At 43.7% G+C, this 24,613-nt stretch overlaps 1 protein-coding gene across 1 annotated transcript in view; it reads right to left on the reverse strand.

The window, feature by feature from the left end:
• Positions 1 to 24,613, reverse strand: part of ccdc57 (coiled-coil domain containing 57) — a 58,147-nt gene that overhangs the window by 28,950 nt on the left and 4,584 nt on the right. Inside the window, 2 exon segments of the mRNA XM_076759783.1 lie at positions 7,657 to 7,777; positions 24,201 to 24,323. Coding sequence (XP_076615898.1) covers positions 7,657 to 7,777; positions 24,201 to 24,323 — 244 coding nt within the window.

Genomic DNA, 24,613 nt, shown 5'->3' on the forward strand with positions numbered 1-24,613 from the left:
AGGCAAGGCAAGGCAAGGCAAATTTATTTGTATAGCACAATTCATACACCAGGCAATTCAAAGTGCTTTACAGAGGCATAAAAGTACATTAAAATCATACATTTCAAAGAAAGAAAGAAAGAGATTAGAAGAGAATAAACAAATAAAAATAAAATACAGTTAAAGGAAAATTAATAACAGAAGCCAGTAAAAGACAATAATTTAGCATTAAGAATGATTCAAGTCATTGAGCAAATATAATTACTTTAAGTAAAAGCTGTAGCAAATAATAATGTTTTCAACCCTGATTTAAATGAGCTGACAGTTGGTGCAGACCTCAGGTGTGCAGGGAGAATGTTCCACAGGTGAGGAGCACCTGTTTGGTTCTCATTCTGGGAACACACAATAGACCTGTCCCTGATGACCTGAGAGGTCTGGATACTTCATATGGAGTTCATTCATTCATTCATCTTCTTTTACCCGCGCATCCCATTTCGGGGTTGCGGGGGGCTGGAGCCTATCCCAGCTAGCAATGGGCGAGAGGCGGGGTACACCCTGAACCGGTCGCCAGCCGATCGCAGGGCTACATATACACTCTTAGAAGAGATGTGTTAAAAAATGACACAAAAAATGTGTTGTTACATGTGTAACACATTTTGTGTGGATTTCAAAACAAGATGTGTATAAAAATGCACAGAAAGCTTAACACATTTAATGTGTTGGACAGTTTGACACATGTGTGTGTTACTTTGAGTGGCGGCAATCAATTTAACACAATGGGTGTGTTACCTTAAGAGGCGGCAAGGGGTCGCTCCCGCCTCTGGGACAGAGAAAGGAGAGGAAGATGGAGGCTGCTTCGCCTGGGCTGCTGTCGGAGTGTTCGGTAAGTTATCCATTACCAGTTTATTTTAATATGTCTCAGCGAACAGTTTATTATTCTGTTAAATTCGGCATGTGTATAAACCACCAGCTAAACCATATCCAGATAGGCCTCCTGTTTTGTTGAGCAGGGCTGCCGAGCAGTAAGCTAGCTTAGCTGCCAACATTAGCTCAAGTTCTACCGTGCTTGTTACCAAAATTAGACCATGTTCCACGCAGTTTAGGACAGTAAAGCAAAACATTCACCCGTTTCCATAAAGTCCGTGGAAACCCACATCTAGTTTACTTTAACAGCGAACTAAGTTTGAAGTCAATGCCACCCAACACCGCCGGTTTCACTGCGGAGTTGGGAGGGGGAGTGGGGGTGCGGGTGCGGGGGCGTTTGTCGGTCGACAAGCCTTCATATAGTTCAACTGCTGTTTTTTATTCCTGCCATAATCAAGGCGCTTTTAGAGAGCCTCACAGCAGCAGCGGATAAACTGTTTTCAACGTGAGAAATCGGCGGTGTGGCGTGTGACGACAGTCAAATGCTTGTGTCTCACGCTTGATGCGTGAATGACGGGAAAAAATGCCATGTAAATATTTGAACGCAACGTAATTCAAAATCACGTCGGGAAAAAAAAGCGGAATTAATTTGTGGTGCTAGGAGTTGATTCTGTGGCGCTGCGCCACCCATCGGTCTATGTATGGGAAACATTGCAAAGGGTTAAAGGGAATTATTTCCACCAGACCTTTTGACCAGTGAGGTTTCAAAATATAGGACTTAGGTAGATTTTCAAGTCAAAGACCGTTTTTTACCAGACATTATTAACCGTCTTATTAACCTATGTATTCCTCTTTTTCTTTTCAGCACACACAGGAAGACCTGACAACCAAAGTCTTTGTGGTTACTTTTAAAGATAACAAAGAGATTTGCAAAAAAATTCTCAATGTTAAGAGTGCCAGAGATCTAATAGATCAAAGCCTAGCGCAGCAAACTGGCTGTGTGCTTGATCGATTTTTGACATATAACACAGATTTCATGGAATATATTGATGTCGACACCAGTGTGAACATAAAGGACTTTGATAGATTCCAGGTCTTCCTGGAATCAGCCAGAGGGTCCCAGGGTCATGAGGAGACAAATCAAATTCAGGTATAGTGTGTATTGCTTTAGTTTCCAGCACGATTCTCTTTCAGCAGATAGTTATATAGAAAATAATTCCATCCATGAAAATAGAAATGAGTGTTTGAATAGTACTTGAGAGTCCTTGAATTGGACTTGTCCCTGTCTGGATGAACTGGTGAGATGAAGTGTCTATTTGTCCTCTGCACAGCCTAACACTTTCACGGAAGAGCATGATCCAACCAACACTGACAAACTACTGTCACTGCTTCAGAAGAAGGCCCCACAAATTCTTAGTGAGTACGAAAAGACGGGTGTCCTATCTGTGCCTTCAAGGAAGCTCCTAGTGAAGACCTGTGTCGGAGATCTGGTGGAGAGGTGTGGTTTGTAAGTAACCTTATCACACTTTAAAATTGAAATATATTAAATATATAACCTATTTTTTTAAGTGCACTGAAGCAATGAGAAAGTGGCTGCGTTTTTGTTATTTTTTCAGTTACCCTATTGGTGCAGAGAAGCTTGCTTTGGCAAAACACATAATCACCACCTTCCCATCCTTGAGTGTCAAAGTCGCAGGAACAGGGGAAGGATTTGTAAGTGAACTCACCAATTGACAGCTCATTGACAGACACTCTGACATGTGAAAAATATTGACTATGGCATTACTTGTAAAATCATGTCATGACTCGGACAAGTAAAACACAGATATATATATACATTATCCGAGGATGATGGTTTTGTTTGGTCCTCTGTCAAAGCTCTGGTGCATGCGATTTGAAGCTAAGCACAATCCACTTAAAAGACTAGCACATGCAGTTTGTAACTTCAAAAATGTGTCAAAGACATTAGCTTTTAAGCATCAGGTTCAACAAATGTATCACTATAAGCATATTGACAGTATGTCTAAGAAAACTGATGTGTCCAATGCCTGTCTCGTTACTATTGGGTCCCTTAAGAAAGCAGATGTCTTGTTGGCCAACTTGAGGTTAACCCTTGAAACTGACCTTTCTTTGACTACAACTGTATTTGTGTCTCACAGTGTTGATGTGTATGGCCAGACTTATAGAACTGGTTCAATACTGCCACTGAAAGCAGACCATAGAGAAGAGCCTTTGTTTGGTGAAGTCATCCATATCTTGCCACAGGCAGTAAATGAGTCAATTTTCATGTTTGTGAAGATCCTTAAAGTCAAGTACTTTGATGACCATTTTTATGCCTATGCAGTAGAGAAAACAAAAGAGTATGAACTGATTACATTGGCTGAAACCTCTGATTTTCGGCCATTAGATATTATGACAAGCTATGGCAACAGAGAGCTATATTTGAACCCAAGGTACAGATTTGTATAGCTGGGATGTCTGTAAATATGTTTGTGGATGCAACCACACAATTTGCTGAATGTTGATGCCGGCACTGTTTTGGCTCCTTTATTTCATTGTTGTTTTTTGAAAGTAAATGAATTTAATGTCTGTCACAAATGTCTATGTAATAAATAAAATAAGACTGACAAGAAGATAAAAATCAAGAACTCTGTTTTCATCAAAAATCTGATTAACCATTGCCTGTCCAATAACAAGCAACAGATGAGAAATGTGACTAGCTGGTGACCAAAGTAGATTTTTAAAATTTTTTTTTACACATCATTAATCCATTTAAACACATTTTTTGTGTCAAAATAACACAATTTGTGTAGACCCATTTAACACAATAGATGTGTTAAAAGAATGGACACATTAGTTTTGTCAAATTTGACACAACATGTGTTGTCCCTGAGCTGATGCAGCACATGTGTTAAATTTTAACACATTATGTGCTGTTTTTAACACATCTGTTCTAAGAGTGTACAGACACACAACTCACACACTCACACCTATGGACAATTTGGAGACCAATTAACCTAACGAGCATGTTTTTGGTCTGTGGGAGGAAGCCGGAGTGCCCGGAGAGAACCCACGCATTCACGGGAAGAACATGCAAACTTCACACAGAAAGGCCCTGCCCGACCCAGGGTTCGAACCAGCAACCGTCTTGCTGTGAGGCACGCGCACTACCTGCTGCGCCACCGTGCCGCCCTCATATGGAGTTAACAAATCTAAAATATAATTCGGTCCTAGACCATTTAATGCTTTGTAGACCAACAGTAAGATTTTGAAGTCAATTCTTTGACACGCAGGAAGCCAATGTAGGACTGGTATCTGAGGACTGGTGTGATATGGTCCATTTTTCTGGTGTTTGTAAGGACTCGTGCAGCAGCATTTTGAATCAGCTGTAGTTGCCTAATTGATTTTTTGTTTAGGCCAGTAAAGACTCCATTGCAATAGTCCAACCTACTGAAAATAAATGCATGAACCAGTTTTTCCATGTCTTCTTGGACAGACATCCCTTAATTCTGGTTATATTTTTCAGGTGGTAGTAGGCTGATTTGGTAATGAGCTTTAAATGGTTGTTAAAATTCAGGTCAGAATCAATAATTACACCAAGATTTCTGGCTTTATCTGTTGTTGTCAGTGACATGGCATTAAGGTGAGAACTGATCTTTGACCTTTCATTTTTGGGGCCAAATACAATCACTTCTGTCTTATCTGCATTAAGCTGAAGAAAATTCTGGCACATCCACTCATTGATTTGATGAATACACTCACTCAGTGAAAGTAAGGGACTGTAATCATGTGATGACACAGAAATATAAAGTTGTGTATCATCTGCGTAAGTATGATAAGAAATATTATGATGCTCCATAATCGGAGCTAGGGGCAACATGTAGATATTGAAAAGAAGTGGTCCGAGAATGGACCCTTGTGGCACCCCACACATCATCTTTTTTCGTTCAGACACATGCTCACCAATTGACACAAAGTAGTCTCTGTCTTGTAAATAAGATTTGAACCAGTGTAGTACAGTGCCAGTAAGTCCCACCCACTTTTCCAGTCTGTCAAGAAGTATGTCATGATCAACTGTATCAAAGGCAGCACTGAGATCTAATAATACTAAGACTGAGGTTTTGGAAGCATCATTATTCAGAAGTATGTTATTTAAAACTTTGATAAGTACAGTCTCAGTGCTGTGGTGTGGACGAAATCCAGACTGAAATGCATTAAAAAGATTGTTCTGCATCATGAAAGCATGCATTTGTTGAAAAACAACCCTTTCAATAATTTTTCCTAAAAAGGGAAGATTTGATATTGGCCTGTAGTTACTTATCGCTGAAGCATCCAGATTAGTCTTTTTTTAGGAGAGGTTTTATTACTGCAGTTTTCAAGGCCTGGGGAAAGTGACCAGACTGATGAGAATTATTTATTATCTGCAACACATCTGGAGCTATGCAATTGAAGACATTTTTAAAAAAGTTTGTTGGCAGAGTATCAAGGCAGCATGTTGTGGATTTTAACTGTGATACAGTTTCTGTCAGCCTTGTATGATCTAGATCAGGGGTCACTAACAGGCGGACCGCGGTCCGAGTCCGGACCCAGACACCGTCCTATACGGACCCGGACCTATAACCAGTAAATTATTAAGGGACTTCAAATTTTGACGGGACACTTATATTTTAACCGGCGCAACTTTTCTAGTCTTTACGGCACCGGTTTAGCGGCTCAGGAAACGCACAAACCAATTGCATGCGAGTTAAGCCATCCCACGTGATGCTACCCAGCCAGTCGCATCTCTGCATTGCGGACGATAAACATAGCAACTCTGACTGCAGTCAGATGAGGAGCGAGAAGCGAACGGAGAAACGATAGAAAATTAGAAAGTTAGAAAGCTAGAAAAAGAAAGAAGCGATACAGGGCAATGAGCACCTGCACGTGTGTATGAGGATGGCCTTGACACCATTCCAGCCCAGGTTTAAAATCCTGGCAGGACAAGCTCGAGCTCAGTTCTCTCACTGAACAACAAAAAGTGTGGAGAGTGGGAAAAGAGGGAAAGAAAGAGAAACTGTATAACTGTTCAGCTGTTATTTTCAAATTAGTTGAGACTGTTAAGATGTGAAAGTTAACAAAGAAAAAGGAATATTCAAGCTGTTGCTTCACTTTTACTTTTTCTAAAATTAAACACTTTCTTTTATAATGCACAATTTTTCAAAAAACATTTTATTTTCTCTATTTCATTTTTAAATTCAAATCTGCCTGGTTTAATGTTAAGTGACAATAAATACTGTCGAAATGTTTTTGAATTGTACTTTCTTTATTTGAACAGATGTTGATTACATGCAGATGTTGATACAACTACTAGGCTACTTCAGTATATATATCACACAAATCATAACGTTATGACATTATGATGTTCCGGACCTTTGCTTTAGGAAATTTTCTCTAACCGGACCTCTTTGAATTTTAGTTGAATACCCCTGATCTAGATGGTTAAAATGTGCTAGATTAACTGGAGAACAAGAAGGCACAGATGGACTTATCATGTTGCCTGAGCTGGAGCTGCACACTGTTTGTCTTATCCTTGAAATTTTATCTGTAAAAAAGGCTGCAAATTCATTGCATGACTTGTTGGATAGCAGCTCAGGAGGGACTGATGCTGTTGGGTTTGTCAGTCTATCCACAACAGAAAACAAAGTGCGGGCATTATTACAGTTTCTGTTGATAATCTCTGAGAAGAATGCTTGCCTTGCCTTCTTTAGTTCATGGTTATATGTGTGGAGACTGTTTTTGTAAATCTCATAATGAACCTGGAGTTTGGTTTTTCGCCACCTGCGCTCTGCCTGTCTGCAGACTCTTTTCTGGACTTTGACCAGTGTGGTGTTTCTCCAAGGTGTCTTTTTCCTTCCTGATAAAACTTTTGTCTTAACTGGGGCGATGGAGTCAATAATAGTCATAACTTTGGAACTGAAACTATTGTCATCAGTTGAAGCTGAGGGCAGTATTGGTGATAGTGTAAAAGACTGAGTGAAGACTGCACAGGTGTTATCATTAATATAACGCTTTTTGATTACCTCAGTTCCACCTTTGTTAAGAATAGCAGGTGTGGCCATTTTAAATGACACACAGTAATGATCGGAAAGAGCAACATCCGTCACCACAACCTCAGAGATATTAAGCCCTTTGGAAATAACCAAATCTAAGATATGCCCTTTGTTATGTGTTGAATGTGTTACGTGCTGAGATAGGCCAAATTGATCCAGGATGTTTAAAAGTTCTTTAGCACATCCATCTTTGAGATTATCAACATGAATGTTGAAGTCACCCACTAACACAACACAGTCACAGTCAAGTTATTATCACTAAACAGGAAGATCTGCAGACACTGCCAGGCTTAAAAAAAAACCAAACAATTTACCTCCTCACATATCTTAGGGAAAGAAATCTGTTACTCCATATTTTGATCTTCAGTAGAAACTGATATTATCCTAAAAACACACTAGAATTGAACAAAGATAAAGCTGTAAAATGCTCTTTTTTTGTAAAGATGTACATACATGTTATCTAAAATGTAGTTATCAGGTTTAAAGAGGTGGGGTTGGTGAATGAATGATGAACCAGTTAACATACCTGTGCACATTTATCAATTGCCAAAAATGACAGTGTGTCATATTAATATATTCTTTATTTTGGGGGAAGCTATTGTTCAAAACCATGAACAACATGGCTCACAAATACTGTATAAAGACATCAGACAAAAAGAGTTCAAGACCTTTAGAGGGGTAAAAGCATGTGTGCAAACTTGTAAGTGTTTGTGTGTATGCTCACCTGTCTCTGTAGGTTCAGCTCTCCGTCCAGCTCATGTATCCTGTGCTGCAAATCCCATTTCATCTTCTCATGGTCCATTTGCTTTTGAATGTCACCAGCCATGGAGCTACCATCGACACAACTACACACACACAAACAAACAGAGAAAGCAAGAGATGCTGTCACAGACAGTATCATACCACTGATTAAGACAGGCATGTCCAAAGTCCGGCCCGCGGGCCAAATGCGGCCCGTGTTCAAATTTACACCAGCCTGCAGCCTCTGTCATGATGTACAAAAAACTATTTTATATTTCACCAGAAGATGGCAGTACACCTGCGGCGACACTCTCGCCGTGGGAAACTTTGACCCTTGTCAAAGGGTCAAAGGACATCCGTTTAGCCCATTTCAAAAATGGGGACTGTAATAAAAAAAACGGAAAGTCGACAGCGAGGGCCGCCGCTTTCAAGACAAGTGGAAATTGTAGTATTTTTTTCCCCAAAATACGAAACAACTGTGTCTGCCTAATATGCCAGGAGACTGTGGCTGTTTTCAAGGAATTCAACATCAAGAGGCACTACCAGACGAAACACGCTAGCTACAACAATCTAACCGGAAACGAACGTGGCGAAAAATTGAGGCAACTGGAAGCTGTTTTAACAGCACACCAGCAATTTTTTACAAGAGCCCGCAAATCAAATGAAAATGCCACAAAGGCAAGCTATGAGGTGGCAACGCTGATTGCCAAGCACTGCAAACCTTTTACTGAGGGTGAATTTATTAAAGACTGCGTGATGAAAATGGTGGAGAACATTTGTCCTGAGAAGAAGCAAGAGTTTGCTAATGTTTGCCTGGCTCATAGCACGGTGGTACGGAGAATTGAAGACGTTTCATCTGATATTAAGAGACAATTAGAGGCAAAAGGAACAGAGTTTGACTTTCTTTCGTTAGCCTGCGACGAAAGCACGGATGCATCTGACACCGCTCAGTTACTGATTTTTTTGAGAGAAGTGGACAATGAAATGAACGTCAGTGAAGAGCTACTTGACCTCCAGAGCCTTAAGGGTCAAACAAGAGGAACCGATTTATTTGTTTCTGTTTGTTCCGCCGTAAATGACATGAAACTACCATGGAATAAAGTCATGGGGATTACTACGGATGGCGCACCTGCCATGGCTGGCGAGCGAAGTGGATTATCAACCCTCGTCTGTAACAAAGTCAGCGAAGGAGGCAAAGCTATAAAACTCCACTGTATTATTCACCAACAAGTTCTCTGTGCCAAACATCTGAAATATGATCATGTGATGAAACCGGTGATAAAGGCTATTAATTGTTTTCGCTTCAAAGCCCTGTGCCACCGCCAGTTTCAACAGTTTCTACTTGAAATCCAGGCTGAATACGGAGATGTTGTGTTCAAAATAGCCATTACATTCTTCCATTGCAACAGTGGGCAGAAAAGGAAATCTCGACACCTGGCCATGAGTGCTCAATAATCTTCATGGGATGATCACTGCTCAAAACATCACAACAGTAAATGCCTATAGTTAGGTCCATACGTATTTGGACACTGTCATGATTTGTGCTGTTTTATTGACTCTCTACTCAAGTACAGAATCTGAAATTCAATAATGAATATGGACTTTAAGGGCAAACTATCATCTTAAATTCATGCGTACTCTCTGATGCAAAAGTGAGCCATGCAATAATTACAGCCATTTAACAGACTGCCAATTTCTGTTAGGATTCGCTAACCTGTCTGTCCCTAGTGTTCTCTGTTTTCCCTTTTCCCTAGTGTTATGTGTCTGTCTGTCTGTTCCCCTGTCTGTCTCCGCTGGGTGTTTCCCTGCAACTAGCTGGCTCCGCCTTTCCAGCAGCACACCTGGAGCGCATGAGCCTAATAAGAGTCTTGGTATATAAGGAAGACACTGAGTTTGGTTTGTTGCCGGATTATCCTGATCTCTCCTGTGAGTTTCCAGAGCCCGTGCCTAGTGAGTACTTATCTTTGCCAGTTGCTGTCTCAGCCTTTTTGCACCCCGTATGGTGGTCTTTTCTTTTGTTTCTTTTTTCACGTGTGCTTCTGTTTTTTGCAGTGCTTACCAACCACGTCCAACCTTGCTCAGCTTCAGCCTCCCACGTGGCTAAATTGTTTGTTCCTCTCCTTCGAGTGTGCCTTCAGTTTGTTCATTCCACTCCTTTGAGTGCGTCCTTAGTTTATTGTTCCACTCCTTATGAGTGCGCTTTTTGTTATTCATTTCATTAATAAATTTGTTTTCTTGTTTTACTCTTTGTCTCTTTGTCTCCAGTCCATCTTGAGTCCAACTACTTCTAAATGTAGCAGAACTGGCCTGTAACTGACCCTCTTTCCCCCTCTTTGCATTCCTCAGGAGAAATGGAGTTATAAAACAATCAGACTTTTAAGTGTTATTGACCATTTGGAAGGTTCACAGGAAGGTGTGAACTCAGGGAGAGACAAGATGTCTGGTCGTAGAACAACTTTTCACATTCTTTCAGGGTAACAAGAGTCATTGATGACACCTCCACTTCAAAGGTTACATCTGCTCAGGACGTTCTCATGGAGGTGCTAACTCTTTCTTGATAGCCCATGGGAGTTAAGGACAATAAAACTGCCTGGATGGACAAATGCCATGTCTCAGAGGAATCTACAAACCAGATAATGCTGATGGGTTGTAAATTAGACATTCCTGAAGCAAATTGTGCTGCATGTCTGTGTGCCTTGTTCTTATCACACCAGGATAGCGAAATCTATATGTTTGAGTTAAATTTTGGTGCACTTACAGTACTAAGCCCATGATCTGTATAATAACAATGCTTTTCTGGTGTTTCTAACTTACAGGATGATAAAACTGTGATTTTAACTATCCCAAAAAGTTTCTCTGAGTTTCTACCATGGAACCATACTGCCATCTAGGGGTTCATAGCGGTTAAGTTGAATATGCACCACGTGAGACAGTTATTAATAGTAACCATAATAGTGATAATCATTTCGGCAAATATAGTCTGCCCTTCTTTATTCCTTTGTCATATTAAAGTAGTCATACCGTTAGTCATCATGTTTATTAGGATTAGTATTAGGAAATGTTATCATGTTTATTGTTGAATGTTGTCATTATTCATCCAAGGTGTCTGACGCATGCTGTGAACAATGTTGAAATGCCATTGAAAATTGATCATTTAAAATATATTCGATTGAACATAGTGAGAAGCAGATGAGCCCCTCGTATGAATCATTGGTTAATTCTCGCTCTATGAGGTGAAATCACATCGCGCACCCGCAAACCATCCCACATGCTTGACGGCCTATTGATTAGACACGCCCTGGAACAAGTATATCAGCTGCAGCATGTAGCGGACACTCAGTTTTAGTTGTAGTTTTGTGTTAAGTTTTAGTTCAGTAGTTTTCGTCTGTTGTTAGTCTTCTGTCTTCTTTTTGTCTTTGTCTTAATTCGTCTTCATTCGTCCGCCTTACTTCTTTATTCAGAAAATGTATTTTTCTAGTTTTTTTAAATCTTCATGAAAGTTTAATTTTTGCTCGCCAGGTTAAGCTGCATGATTTGTTTTGAATTTGTGTTAAAAATTCTAGTAACGTAATAATAATTTTGAAGACATTTCCGACTGGCCATCGGCTCAGCCTAACGATTTCGGAGGACAAGTTCCAATGACCCTAAATAAAATGGTTTCATGTAGTAATTGTTACAGACCAACCTTACACCTGTAAGTTAGCCCAACACCTAAACTTCTTCCTCCAATTAAAAGGGTTCAGACATTGTGGACATGGGGTTTGTTCATCATCATCAGGAATCAGGGGTTAATCCATGGCAACATTTTGGCTGTTCCCTATATGCATGACTACCACTAGGCAACTGTGGATGGGTCTGGTGACAAGCTATCTACCTAATAAAAAAGCACAGAAACACAGAAACGATCCATTATGCATTTTGTGGGTCTGCCACTGTTAAGATTTGCTATAATTTAGGGTTGAAGGTCAGCCCAGTGCTTTGAGTGACCACACTCAACCACATATCCCAGGGGAAAAGCCATAAAGGTCTTCATCTGTGCGATTTGTGCGATTAATCGAAAATGGAAATAATACAAAATAACCATCAATCGCCCTTGCTCTGCAGCTCCATCTCACCTTGTGGGGTAAGGATGATCATGAGAAAGGTGATGGATCAGCCTAGAACTACACGGGAGGGAGGCTTGTAAATGATCTCAAGGCAGCTGGGACCACAGTCACCAAGAAAACCATTGGTAACACACTTCACCGAAATGGATTGAGATCCTGCAGTGGCCACAAGGTCTCACTGCTCAAGAGGGCCCGTACAGGCCCGTCTGAAGTTTGCAAATGAACACTTGAATGATTCAGATAAGGCTTGGGAGAATATGCTGTGGTCAGATGAGACAAAAATTGAGCTCTTTGGCATCAACTCGACTCGTTGTATTCGGAGGTAGAGAAATGCTGACGATGACCCCAAGAACACCATTCCCATTGTCAAGCATGGAGGGAGTAACATCATGCTTTGGGGCTGTTTCTCTGCTAAGGGTACAGGAAGACTTCACCGCATTGAGGAGCCAATGAACGGGGCCATGTACTGTAGAATCTTGGAGGAGAACCTCCTTCCCTCACCAAGAAGACTGAAGATGGGTTGTGGATGGGTCTTCCAGCATGACAATGACCCAAAACATATGGCCAAGGCAACAAAGGAGTGGCTAAATAAGAAGAACATGAAGGTCATGGAGTGGCCTAGTCAGTCTCCAGACCTTAATCCCATAGAAAATCTGTGGAGGGAGCTGAAACCTCGAGTTGCCAAGCGACAGCCTCGGAACCTTAAGAATTTGGAGAGGATCTGTAAAGAGGAGTGGACCAAAATCCCTCCTGAGATGTGTGCAAACCTGGTGACCAAATACAAGAAATGTCTGACCTCTGTGTATCTTTTTTCTGGATTTTTTGTTGATATTCTGTCTCTTTCTGTTAAAATACATCTACCACAAAAATTATTATGTAATGCATGTATGTATGTATGTATATACATACATACATACATACATACATACATACATACATACATACACACACACACACACACACACACACATATAGATATAGATATATATAGATCCACTGCTCAAAAAAAATAAGGGAACGCTTATATCACACATTGGATCATGAGCAAATTATTCAAGTTGAAAATCTCTACCAATGTACATTGTATAATTTGTTGACAACAAAATGATGTAACAGTGGTCAATGGAAACCAAAATCATCAACCTATAGAGGGCAGGATTCAAAACCGAAAATCACAGTGAAACATGAAGGCCTGTCAATTGCATTAATGCCTTCCTCATCTAGGAACTGCCAACACACTCCGCCACATGAGGCCAGGCATTGTCCTGCACCAGGAGGAACCCTGGGCCCACTGCACCTCCATAAGGTCTGACAATCGCTCTGAGGATTTCATCCCTGTACCTAACAGCAGTCAGGGTACCAGTGGCTATGACATGGAGGTCTGTACAACCATCCAAGGATATGCCTCCCCAGACCATCACTAACCCACCGCCAAACTGGTCATGTTGAATGATGCTACAGGCAGCATAACTTTTACCACAGTGTCTCCAGATTCTTTGATGCCTGTCTCATGTGCTCAGTGTGAACCTGCTCTCCTCTGTGAAGAGAGCAGGGCGCCAGTGGTGGACCTTCTGGTATTCTCTGGTGAATGCCAATAGAACTGCATGGTGCAAGGCTGTGAGCACAAGTCCAACTAGGGGACGTCGGGCCCTCATGCCACCCTCATGGAGTCTGTTTCTGACAGTTTGGTCAGAGACATGCACACCAGTAGCCTGCCGGAGGTCATTTTGTAGGGCTCTGGCAGTGCTCCTCCTGTTCCTCCTCACACACAAAGGCGCAGATACCGGTCCTGCTGCTGGGTTGATGCCCTTCTACGGGCCTAGCCAGCTCTCCTTGTTTAACGGTCGGTCTCCTGGTATCTCCTCCATGCTCGCTTGAGACTGTGCTGGGAGACACGGAAAACCTTCTTGCGACCACACGTATGGACGTGCCATCCTAGAGGAGCTGTAAAAGTACTGGCTGAGCAGGTGAACAGATGAAAGGAAATGGCAGCAGGTAATAGACTATATCTGGAAGAGTGGAAGAGAGCTATTTGGGCTATTGTTGGTGGGATATATTTGCACTCTACTACTCTTGAAATATATAAATTTGGCCCATTTCTATGAAGACTATAGGCATATATACAGTTACAAGTTTATTAGATACACCAAGCTAAAAGTAATGTAGATTTAAGATTTAAGATCCATACTTTATTAATCACTACACAACATGCCATGCATCGGTGAACACAACAACACACACAACATGCATGTCATGCTTTTTGGTGAAATTATTCCTCCGTGTTTGACCCATCCTGGTGCGTCCTTCCTCTGTGGCAGACCAGGAGCGGTGGGCTGCCAGCTGACAGCGGTGCCTGGGGACCAAGTTCCTTATTGTCACCATTTGGTCAGGTGGTGATCTTCTTGCATGTTTTTAGTGGGGTTTTTTGTGGTGGATACCCCAGGTGAACACGGGGAGAACATGCAAACTCCACACAGAAAGGCCTTGAGACAAAGGGCAGTACGCACCGAAGGCATGGTGGAGGACACACCCCCCCAGCGCCCACAGTGCCCCAGACGGGAATCGAACTAATCTAACACTTCTAGTCTAACACTTCTGTGATAACTTCTCATTTCATGACAATTAAAAATCCCAGTTTTTGTAGAGGTGGTGACTCATTCTTTGTAGATAACTGGTCATTAGAGTCAGTCTCTTATGGTTTCATGTCAGCTCTTCAATAGAACAATATGTAAATAGTATGAACGGCACCTATACTTTCTTTTTAATGTGATCCACATTTATGCTGCTGATCTTATCAGTCACCACTGATACATTGCCTAACAAACAATGCGTGTAATGACTGAATTAAGCAAGGAATAACTTTGCTAGATACAAGCTGTTTCTAATGTTTTAACTTCCCCTTTTCCCTAGTGTTAATTGGCTGTCTGTTCTCCTGTCTGTCTAAATTGGAACAGAACAGTCTGTCAATATGGACTCAGCAGATCATACTAAAAGAACTGTCTCTAGTCAAGGCGTTTGCCAGGACAGCACGAGCAATTGCTCCAGGCGTTGTGTGAATCAAGAAAGCACACAGCAGCTTGAGTCACCGAGCTTTCACGCCACATGACTCAGATGTCTGGTTCTCTTCACCACCACCGACAACTACCACCTGCGTCCACTGTCTCTCAGTTTTCTGACCCCTAGTACTAACCCTGAATCTTCTTTTGGACCAGGCCAAAGTACATTACATGTTGGGTTTATTGCAAGGCAAGGCTCTGACAGGCTGAGGCACTGGACACCAACATTAACTTAAGTAGCCTGTCATTCGTTGAGTTTGAGAAAAATACGAGAGTAGTCTTCGATCACCCCAACTACTCTGGAAATGCCTCCAGTCGTATTCTGAGACCATCACTGGGAAATCAACCTGCAGCGGACTATGTGGTTGAATTCCTTGCTTTGGCTGTGGAGGCTGGCTGGAACAACACAGTGTTGAGGGGGGCTTTCCTTAGGGGACTAATCGAACAACTCCAGGATGAACTAGCGACTCAGGATGAACCCACCACCCTGACAGCTCTAGTTGATCTTGCAGTGCTACTCCACAATCGCCTGCGGGAGAGATGACTGGAGAAAGCTGCCCGCAAATCTACCTGGTTCCCTCCTCGCTTCTTTCGACCTCCTCCTCCTGCACCTGCTGTCGGAGCTGACATACCACCGGCACATCCCAACTGGCCTGCAGAAGAAGAGTCGATGCAACTGGGAAGAGCTTGTGTGTCCTCCACTGAACACCTCCGCAGGATCTGGACGGGTGAGTGTGTGTATTGTGGCTGGGACACATTCAGTCTCATTGTCCAATTCGACCAAAAGAAAAGGTTCGCCAGTAGACATAGGGGTACTGATGAGCCCAGTCTCTAATAAATTTTATTCCCCCATCAAACATAAACTCCAAATTCGTGCTTCATTCTGTGTGGGAGGGGAAGTTTGTTCTCTACTAGCGCTGTTGGACTCTGGAGCTGAAGACAACCTGCTTGACAAACGCGTGGCAGAGGAGACGGGCCGCAGCCTGGAGGAGCTGGAGAAAACTGTTAAGGCATATGTGCTGCTACATTCATCAACTGCTGGAATGTGGCTGGTGCATTACGCATTCCAAAAGCCATGACATTATACTGCAAGAAGTCATCTGGCGTAACAAACGCTGAAATCTCCTTCGCTCGCTCAGTCAACGGGACCTGCCAGTACCCCTTTAACAAGTCTGACTTTGTAACAAACCTGGCACCCCCTACATGGTCCACACAATCCTCCATCCGCAGAAGAGGGTACCAATCAGGCTTTGTCACACCATTAACTTTTCTAAAATTGGTACAAAAGCGATCTTCACCATTAGCTTTATCCGCCAGCAAACATGGGGAACACCATGCACTGGAACTGGGCTCAGCTGTACCATGTTACATCATGTAGTCTACCTGGTTTCTTAGACAACAACGTTTGTCAGGATTGACACGATGAGGACGCTGCTTAATCGGCAGTGAGTCACCAACATTGTGCATCAACACATTAATCTGAGAAGGAACATCAGAAAACAAGACTCTGTTAGACTCTGCGCTGCGGCTCAGGAAGATGGGCCAAATGAGTTGCAAGATTCTCCAAAATAACAGATTTTGACAGCTTCCCATGAGTGAGGGCCACAGACAGCGGACTGTCATCTGTTTCAGAACTGGACAGCGCCCCCGGGACCCTGTCTGTCACCAGACTGACACGTGGCGCAGCGACTTCAGCACCGGACAGTGACACAGAGTTGTTTCACCTGTCTCAGACCTGAGCTCTTTAACCTGGTACGACTGGTCCCTTTCACAGTAGGACTTCAACATGTTAACATGACAGAGACACGTCCTACAACGGTGATCCGGAGTGGCTACCAGGAATTCTCTGTCACCCACCTTCTCCTTGATCAAGTAAGGCCCACTATAACGTGCCTGCAAACTACACCCAGGAATTGGCAACAACACCAACACCTTATCACCGGGTTGAACACTCTGCTTTTAGCATGGACAACAAACAATGATTTCATCCGAGCTTGGGCTGTCGTCAGGTTACCCCTGGCTATCTCACAAGCCCTGCGTAGTTTAAATCTGAAGTCACACATGTAATCCAACAGATTTTTTTCTGTCCGTTCACACAACCACTGCTCATTCAGCTCTTTCAATGGACCACAGACAGCATGAGCAAAAACCAGCTCCGACGGACTGAAGCACAAAGACTCTTGAATGACCTCCCGAATGGCAAACATTTGTAAGTGCACCCCATCATCCTAGTCCTTCTCCAACTCCAGACAGTATGTGCGCAACATAATTTTTAACATTTGGTGGAAGCGCTCCAGTGCATCCTGACTTTCAGGGTGATATGCACTGGAGTGACAATGCTTAATGTTCAGGTTCTTCAACACCTGGGCAAACACACGAGACATGAAGTTTGACCCCTGGTCCATCTGTACTACCTTTGGCAGACCAAACAATGAAAAAAACTTAGTCAAAGCTTTCACCACCACAGGAGTTGTAATTTTTCGCAGGGGGAACCACTTATGGAAATGGGGTGGACGTACACATTACAGTCAAAAGGAACTTATTGCCAGACTTTGTTCTCGGAAGCGAACCCACACAGTCTACCAGGACACGTTCAAAAGGTTCATACGCAACCGGAGTAGGATAAAGCAGAGCAGGAGGAATAACCTGGTTAGGCTTCCCAGCTACCTGACAGACATAACAAGATTTACAACAGTGAACAACATCTTTTTTTTAACCCTGGCCGAAAAAAATGAGGCTATGTTGTCCAGGGCTTAATGCCCCTGGCAGGGTCTCCCAGGGCAAACAGGTTCTAGGTGACGGGTCAGACTAAGAGTGGTCCAAAGCCCCTATGAAGGAAAACACAGCAAGGAAGCTTACGTCGCCCGGATTGGCGTCACCGGGGCCAGGCCTGGGGTTTGGGCTCGCAGGTGAGTGCCTGGTGGCCAGGTCTTTGCCCACGGGACCTGGCCGGGCACAGCCCGAAGGAACAACATGGGCCCGCCTTCCCGTAGGCCCACCACCCATAGGAAGGATCAGAAGGGGCCGGTGCTTTCTGCTATGGGTGGCAATCGTGGGCGGGGGCCCCGACGACCCAAACGCTAGACGACAACTCTGGCTATGGGGACATGGAATGTCACCTCGCTGGGGGGGAAAGAGCTAGTGCGGGAGGTTGAGCGGTACCGACTAGAGATAGTTGGGCTCACCTCCACGCGCAGTCTGGGCTCTGCAACCCAACTCCTTGAGAGAGGCTGGACTCTCTTCTACTCTGGAGTTGCCCGCAGTGAAAGGCGGCGAGCTGGTGTGGGCTTGCTTATAGCCCCCCAGCTCAGCCGTCATGTGTTGGAGTTCTCCCCGCTGAGTGAGAGGGTCGCTTCCCTGTGCCTTCGGGTCGGTGATAGGTATCTCACTGTTGTTTCGGCCTACGGGCCGAACAGCAGTGTAGAGTACCCGGCCTTCTAGGAGTCCCTGGGAGGGGTACTGGAAAGTGCTCCAACCCGGGACTCCATTGTTCTGCTGGGGGACTTCAATGCTCACGTAGGTAGTGACAGTGATACCCGGAGGGGTGTGACTGGGAGGAACGGCCTCTCCGATCTGAACCCGAGCGGTGTTCTGTTATTGGATTTCTGTGCTAGTCACAGTTTGTCCATAACGAACACCATGTTCAAGCATAAGGATGTCCATCAGTGCATGTGGCACCAGGACACCCTAGGCCGGAGGTCAATGATCGACTTTGTAGTCGTATCATCTGACCTTCGGCGGTATGTTTTGGACACTCGGGTGAAGAGAGGGGCTGAGCTGTCAACTGATCACCACCTGGTGGTGAGTTGGATCCGCTTGAAGGGGAGGAAGCGGGACAGACTTGGCAGGCCTAAACGTACTGTGAGGGTCTGTTGGGAATGTCTGGCGGAACCTGCTGTCAGGGAGGTCTTCAACTCCCACCTCCGGGAGAGCATTGACCACATTCTGAGGGAGGTTGGAGACATCGAGTCCGAATGGACCATGTTCTCCACTTCCATTGTTGATGCAGCCGTCCGTAGCTGTGACCATAAAGTCGCCGGTGCCTGTCGTGGTGGCAATCCCCGAACCCGGTGGTGGACACCGGAAGTAAGGGATGCCGTCAAGCTGAAGAAGGAGTCCTATTGGACCTGGTTGGCTCATGGGACTCCTGAGGCAGCTGACGGGTACCGGCAGGCCAAGCGTGCCGCAGCTCGGGTGGTTGTAGAAGCACAAACTCGGGTCTGGAAGGAGTTTGGGGAGGCCATGGAAGAGGACTACCGGTCGGCCTCGAAGAAATTCTGGCAAACTGTTTGGCGCCTCAGGAAGGGGAAGCAGCTCTCTGTCAACATTGTTTATAGTGGAGGTGGGGAACTGTTGACCTCGACTGGGGATATTGTTGGGCGGTGAAAGGAATACTTCGAGGATCTCCTCAATCCCACTGTCATGTCTTCTGTCGAGGAAGCAGAGACTGGGGACTCGGAGGTTGATTCATCCATCACCTGGGCTGAAGTCACTGAGGTAGTTTGGAAGCCCCTTGGTGGCAAAGCACCTCAAGTCACTGGATGTTGCAGGGCTGTCCTGGTTGACACGCCTCTGCAACATTGCGTGGCAGTCGGGGACGGTGCCTCTGGACTGACAGATTGGGGTGGTGGTCCCTCTGTTTAAAAAAAGGGGACTGGAGGGTGTGCTCCAACTATCGGGGCATCACACTCATCAGCCTCCCTGGGAAAGTCTATTCCAGGGTACTGGAGAGGAGAATCCAGCCGATAGTCGAACCTCGGATTCAGAGGGAACAATGCGGTTTTCGTCCTGGCCGTGGAACACTGGACCAGCTCTATACCCTCGACAGGGTGCTTGAGGGTTCACGGGAGTTTACCCAACCAGTCCACATGTGTTTTGTGGACATGGAGAAGGCATTCGACCGCGTCCCTCGCGTCATTCTGTGGGAGGTGCTCCAGGTGTATGGGGTTGGAGGCCCTCTGCTGAGGGCTGTACAGTCCCTGTACAACCGGAGCAGGAGCTTGGTCCGCATTGCCGGCAGTAAGTCGGACCTGTTCCCAGTGCATGTTGGACTCCGCCAGGGCTGCCCTTTGTTTCTAGGCGCAGCCAGGGGCCGGAGGGGGTTTGGCCGGCAGATTTCGTCTCTGCTTTTTGCAGATGAGGTTGTCTTGTTGGCTCCCTCGAGCCAGGACCTTCAGCATGCTCTGGGGCAGTTCGCAGCCGAGTGTGAAGCAGCTGGGATGAGAGTCAGCACCTCCAAGTCTGAGGCCATGGTTCTCGACCGGAAATAGATGGCTTGCTCCTTCCAGGTCAGGGGAGAGTTCCTGCCTCAAGTGGAGGAGTTTAAGTATCTTGGGATCTTGTTCACGAGTGAGGGAAGAATGGAGTGTGAGATTGACAGGTGTATCGGTGCAGCAGCAACAGTAATGCGGTCGCTGTATTGGTCTGTCGTGGTGAAGAAGGAGCTGAGCCGAAAGGTGAAGCTCTCGATTTACCGGTCAATCTACGTTCCTACCCTCACCTATGGTCATGAACTTTGGGTCATGACTGAAAGAACAAGGTCCCGGATACAAGCGGCTGAAATGAGATTCCTCCGCAGGGTGGCAGGGCGCTCCCTTAGAGATAGGGTGAGGAGCTCTGTCACCCAGGAGGAGCTCAGAGTGGAGTCGCTGCTCCTCCACATCAAGAGGAGTCAGCTGAGGTGGCTCGGGCATCTCTATCGGATGCCCCCTGGACGCCTCTCTAGGGAGGTGTTCCAGGCATGCCCCACCGGGAGGAGGCCCCAAGGAAGACCCAGGACACGCTGGATTGACTATGTCTTGATGTGTTTTTCATCTGCTGCACTGGGTTTCCTTGGCCGACCTCTGCGTCTATGATCCTCAGCGTTGACCATTTCTTTGTGCTTCTTCAAAAGAGCTTGAACAGCACATTTTGAAACCCCAGTCTACTTTGAAATCTTTGTCTGGGAGAGACCTTGCTGATGACGTATAACTGCCTTGTGTCTTGTTGCTGTGCTCAGTCTTGCCATGGTGTATGACCTCTGACATACTGTCTTCCACAACCTCACCTTGGCAGCAGAGTTTAGCTGTTCCTCATGCAGTTTTAGGCCTCTTACACAGCTGTTTCTGTTTCAGTTAATGACTGTGTTTCAACCTACATGTGAAATTGATGATCATTAGCACCTGTTTGGTATAACTGGTTGATCATACACCTGACTATAATCCTACAAAATCTCTAACTTTGTGCAAGTGTAAGAATTGATGCTGGTTTGTATGCAAAGGGTAGTAACACCAAACATTGATTTGATTTAGATTTGTCTTTTTTCGCTCACTTTGCATTTTGTAACTTGATAAAAATAAACATTATTTACATTTTTGAGAGCATTCTCAGCTTACAGCATTTTTTCACACCTGCCTAAAACTTTTGTAGTACTGTATATGTAGGTATTTACAGTGCAACAACCCAAAAACACTGAATTTTTGTATATATTTGTATATTGTATTTTATGTATGGTTCATTTTATTATTATATTATTATTTTTTTTTATTGTCTATTTTGTTCAACTTATTGTTTTTATTTTATTCTACTCTCCCTTTTATTCTGCTGCTGTAACAATTTCGGTTATCTTTCATCTTATGTTATGCATTCTCTTTATGAAAGACTGTGGTGTGTTGTTTTTTAACCCCCCACAGCACACACACAGCAGAGTGTTTTTTTCCAGGGTAGCTTTGGCTTGTGTCCAACACAGATAAAACCTACAGTGAAGTTAAACCCGTGGACACATGTTTGGGAGTAGGCTGAAATTGGCTTATTTCACGTTATCAAGATTGGTAGTGAATCTGTGTCCGTCAAGAAATTGGGAGGCTCTGCAATGTTTGTTTGCTTCAGAGGCCACTTGATAGTGTTGGCAAGAGGCAAAATACTTTCTTGTGAGTTCTAACCTACCTACGTGTCAAATTTCTGACCGCCACTGTAATAACGGAATAATAATAGTGTGAAGACCATTGATACTTCTATTAACATTCTTATTTTTCGTGTTATTTCTACTATTATTATCAAGCAGATTCTATTGTCCATCTTATTATACTGTTAAAATCAGCAGTCTGTCTTCCCCTTTTTTCCCTTGTGTTTTGGTTCCCTTTTCCCTGTTGGTCGTTTATGTCTCTCCCTGTCTGTGTGGTTGGGGTGTGTTTTACGGCAGGAGGTAGTCAGCAGGTCTGCTCCTCCTACTCACCCTGCCTCCTCATCTCCTGATCACAACTGACACTCATCTCCAAGTGAGTCTCAAGACTCACCTGCTACAACAGTATTTAAGCACAGGCTCTCCATCCAGTGTTTGTCGAAACATGCATTATGCAATGTGGTAGCATTGAATGTCCTGTCTCTTAGATTGCTCTGTCTCACACCTGCTCACCTGCCTGCCCAATCCCTGTATTATGTTTTCTCACCTGCTTTAGGTTAATTTCCAGCGATCCTGATCCTTGGTCTATCTGATGTTCGTTGGTCATGAATACACCTTGCTGAATCTCCAGGTAATATATTATTGACACCTGTCACTTTTTCTGTTGTTGTCACATTGGACAGATCAAAACATGTCTCATGCCTCATCATTTTCACCCTCTGCAGAAAACCTGAAGCCACAGATTTCTTACTTTACTGTCCTCCTCTCTTTGGGGAAGTAACAAAAATCGGAAACTGTTGTTTATGTTGTCTGTGCTGACAATCTTTTTTCTTTCTGTTTTCTTTTTGCTTTTCATTTTATTTTTCATGACTGCATATGGAGCTGGTTCAGCTCACCCTGCCTGCAAATGACAGCAGTGTTGGGACACTCCTGGACTGTCCTCCTTGTGTCTAGACTCTGGATTTAATATAATGCATTAGCAAGGGGAGGTCTGGTTCCACAAAGTCACCCTGTCTGTATTTTATCAACACAATGCTTTACTTCTGACACTGTTCTCATCACAAACATTCAACTCAGCACAACATGTTAACTGCACATCTAAAACTTCGTGGCGGCTGTGGCTCAGGAGGTAGAGTGGTTGTCCACCAATCAGGAGGTCAGTGGTTTGATCCGTGGCCTCAGCAGTCCACATGCTGAAGTATCCTAAACTGCCCCCGATGCTGTGCCATCGGTGTGTGAATTCACATGTATGTCACTTTGGATAAAAGTGTCTGCCAAATGACTAACTGTAATTGTAATTGTAAAAATGCAGTGATGTACCATATACACCTCATTCATCATTCTATATGTCAATAAGAAAAATGTCACTCAACAAGAACACTACTCAAATGTCAAACACAATGACCTAAAAGCACTACAAGCAAGTAGCATTTCAATAAAATATGATCTATTGTTGCCCTAATGCCATTTAAGAATACGGCTCTGTCTTTTTCTCTCAGCTGTTGTTCACCGCACATACATGTATGATTAAATAAAATAACTAATTTCAATGATTTGTCCTCTTATATGATGGTATTGAATTGACATATCAGCAGGCTAGGTGACTGTGTAAAGCAGTTTTCTGTTTTGCTGTATAGCTTTTATCTGAGTGATTCTAATGACCTGACTGTGCATGCATGCACAATTTCTCTACAATTTTCTTGTGATGTACAGTTTTGTTACGATCCGCTAAACCTGTCTGTTCCTTGTGTTTTCATCTCCCCTTTTCCCTAGTGTTATCTGGCTGTCTGTGTATTTCCCTGTTTGTCTAAGCTGGGTGTGTCCCTGCACTCAGCTGGCTCGACCCTGTCAGCAGCACACCAGGCAAACATCAGCCTGATTAGGGCACAGAATAAAAGGGAGGCTGGCTTTGTTACCTGTTGCCAGATTGTTCTATTCATTATTGTTAAAATAAATTCATTTGTTCAGTCTTACTTTGTCTCTGGTCTGCATACTTCTGTCCTAAAGAAAATATATTTAAAGGTTTTACCAATTCTTAACACAGTTTGCACTTTCTGTGAATACACGCACCATTTCCAAATTAGTTTCTTATATTTTTGTATGTAATAGATTTTTTTTTTTTAATTTTCTCTGTTTTGTATGGACCCCTAAGGGACATGGGGAACAACAAAAAAAGAAAAAACAAAAAAGGAAAACAAGCAGAAAAAAAAAAGTTTCTGCTCACCATGACGACGGATCACATGCGCTCCAGAAACTTATCGTGTTATCAACTTATCTGGAATTTACCATCGCGGGACAAATAAAAGGAATATTGAATGTTATATATCTCGAGCACACAAGATACTATCCGTAACTCCATAGTTTTGCTATGTTCTACTGCTATTTTACAAATATTTCCTTACTTTTCATTTCAATGTAATCTATGTGTCATACATGAACTATACCTTACATGAATTTGGATTGAAGAAGGTCAGATGAATTCTACCTGTTTTGGTTCACAGTTGAAGCTTGAGCAGTTATGGCATCATATCTCTCCAGCTCTCTGTCTCGTTCATCCAAGATGGCCAAGTTGAACTGGAAATCTTTCCTTAGTTGCTGGTAGCGTTCTCTGACAAATGAAGCATTCAAAAAAAATTAATCGATTATCACTGTGTTGAAACAGAAAGACACACGCAGCTGTAGTTTAGGAGGCAGACCAGATTGTCCACTTATGACAGAGTTGGTCATTTGATCCCCTGCTCCCCTTATCCACATATTGAAATGGCCTTGGCCAAGACACTGAGCCCAAGTTACTCTTGATGGTTAGGCCAGTAACTTGCATGGTAGCTAGCTGCCATCAAAGTGGGACTGTCTGTGTAAATGAGTGAATGAGAGGTAAATTGTAAAGCACTTTGGGTG

Source organism: Chaetodon auriga, chromosome 20 (genome assembly GCF_051107435.1).
Source record: "Chaetodon auriga isolate fChaAug3 chromosome 20, fChaAug3.hap1, whole genome shotgun sequence".
In the NCBI taxonomy this organism is placed as follows: domain Eukaryota; kingdom Metazoa; phylum Chordata; class Actinopteri; order Chaetodontiformes; family Chaetodontidae; genus Chaetodon; species Chaetodon auriga.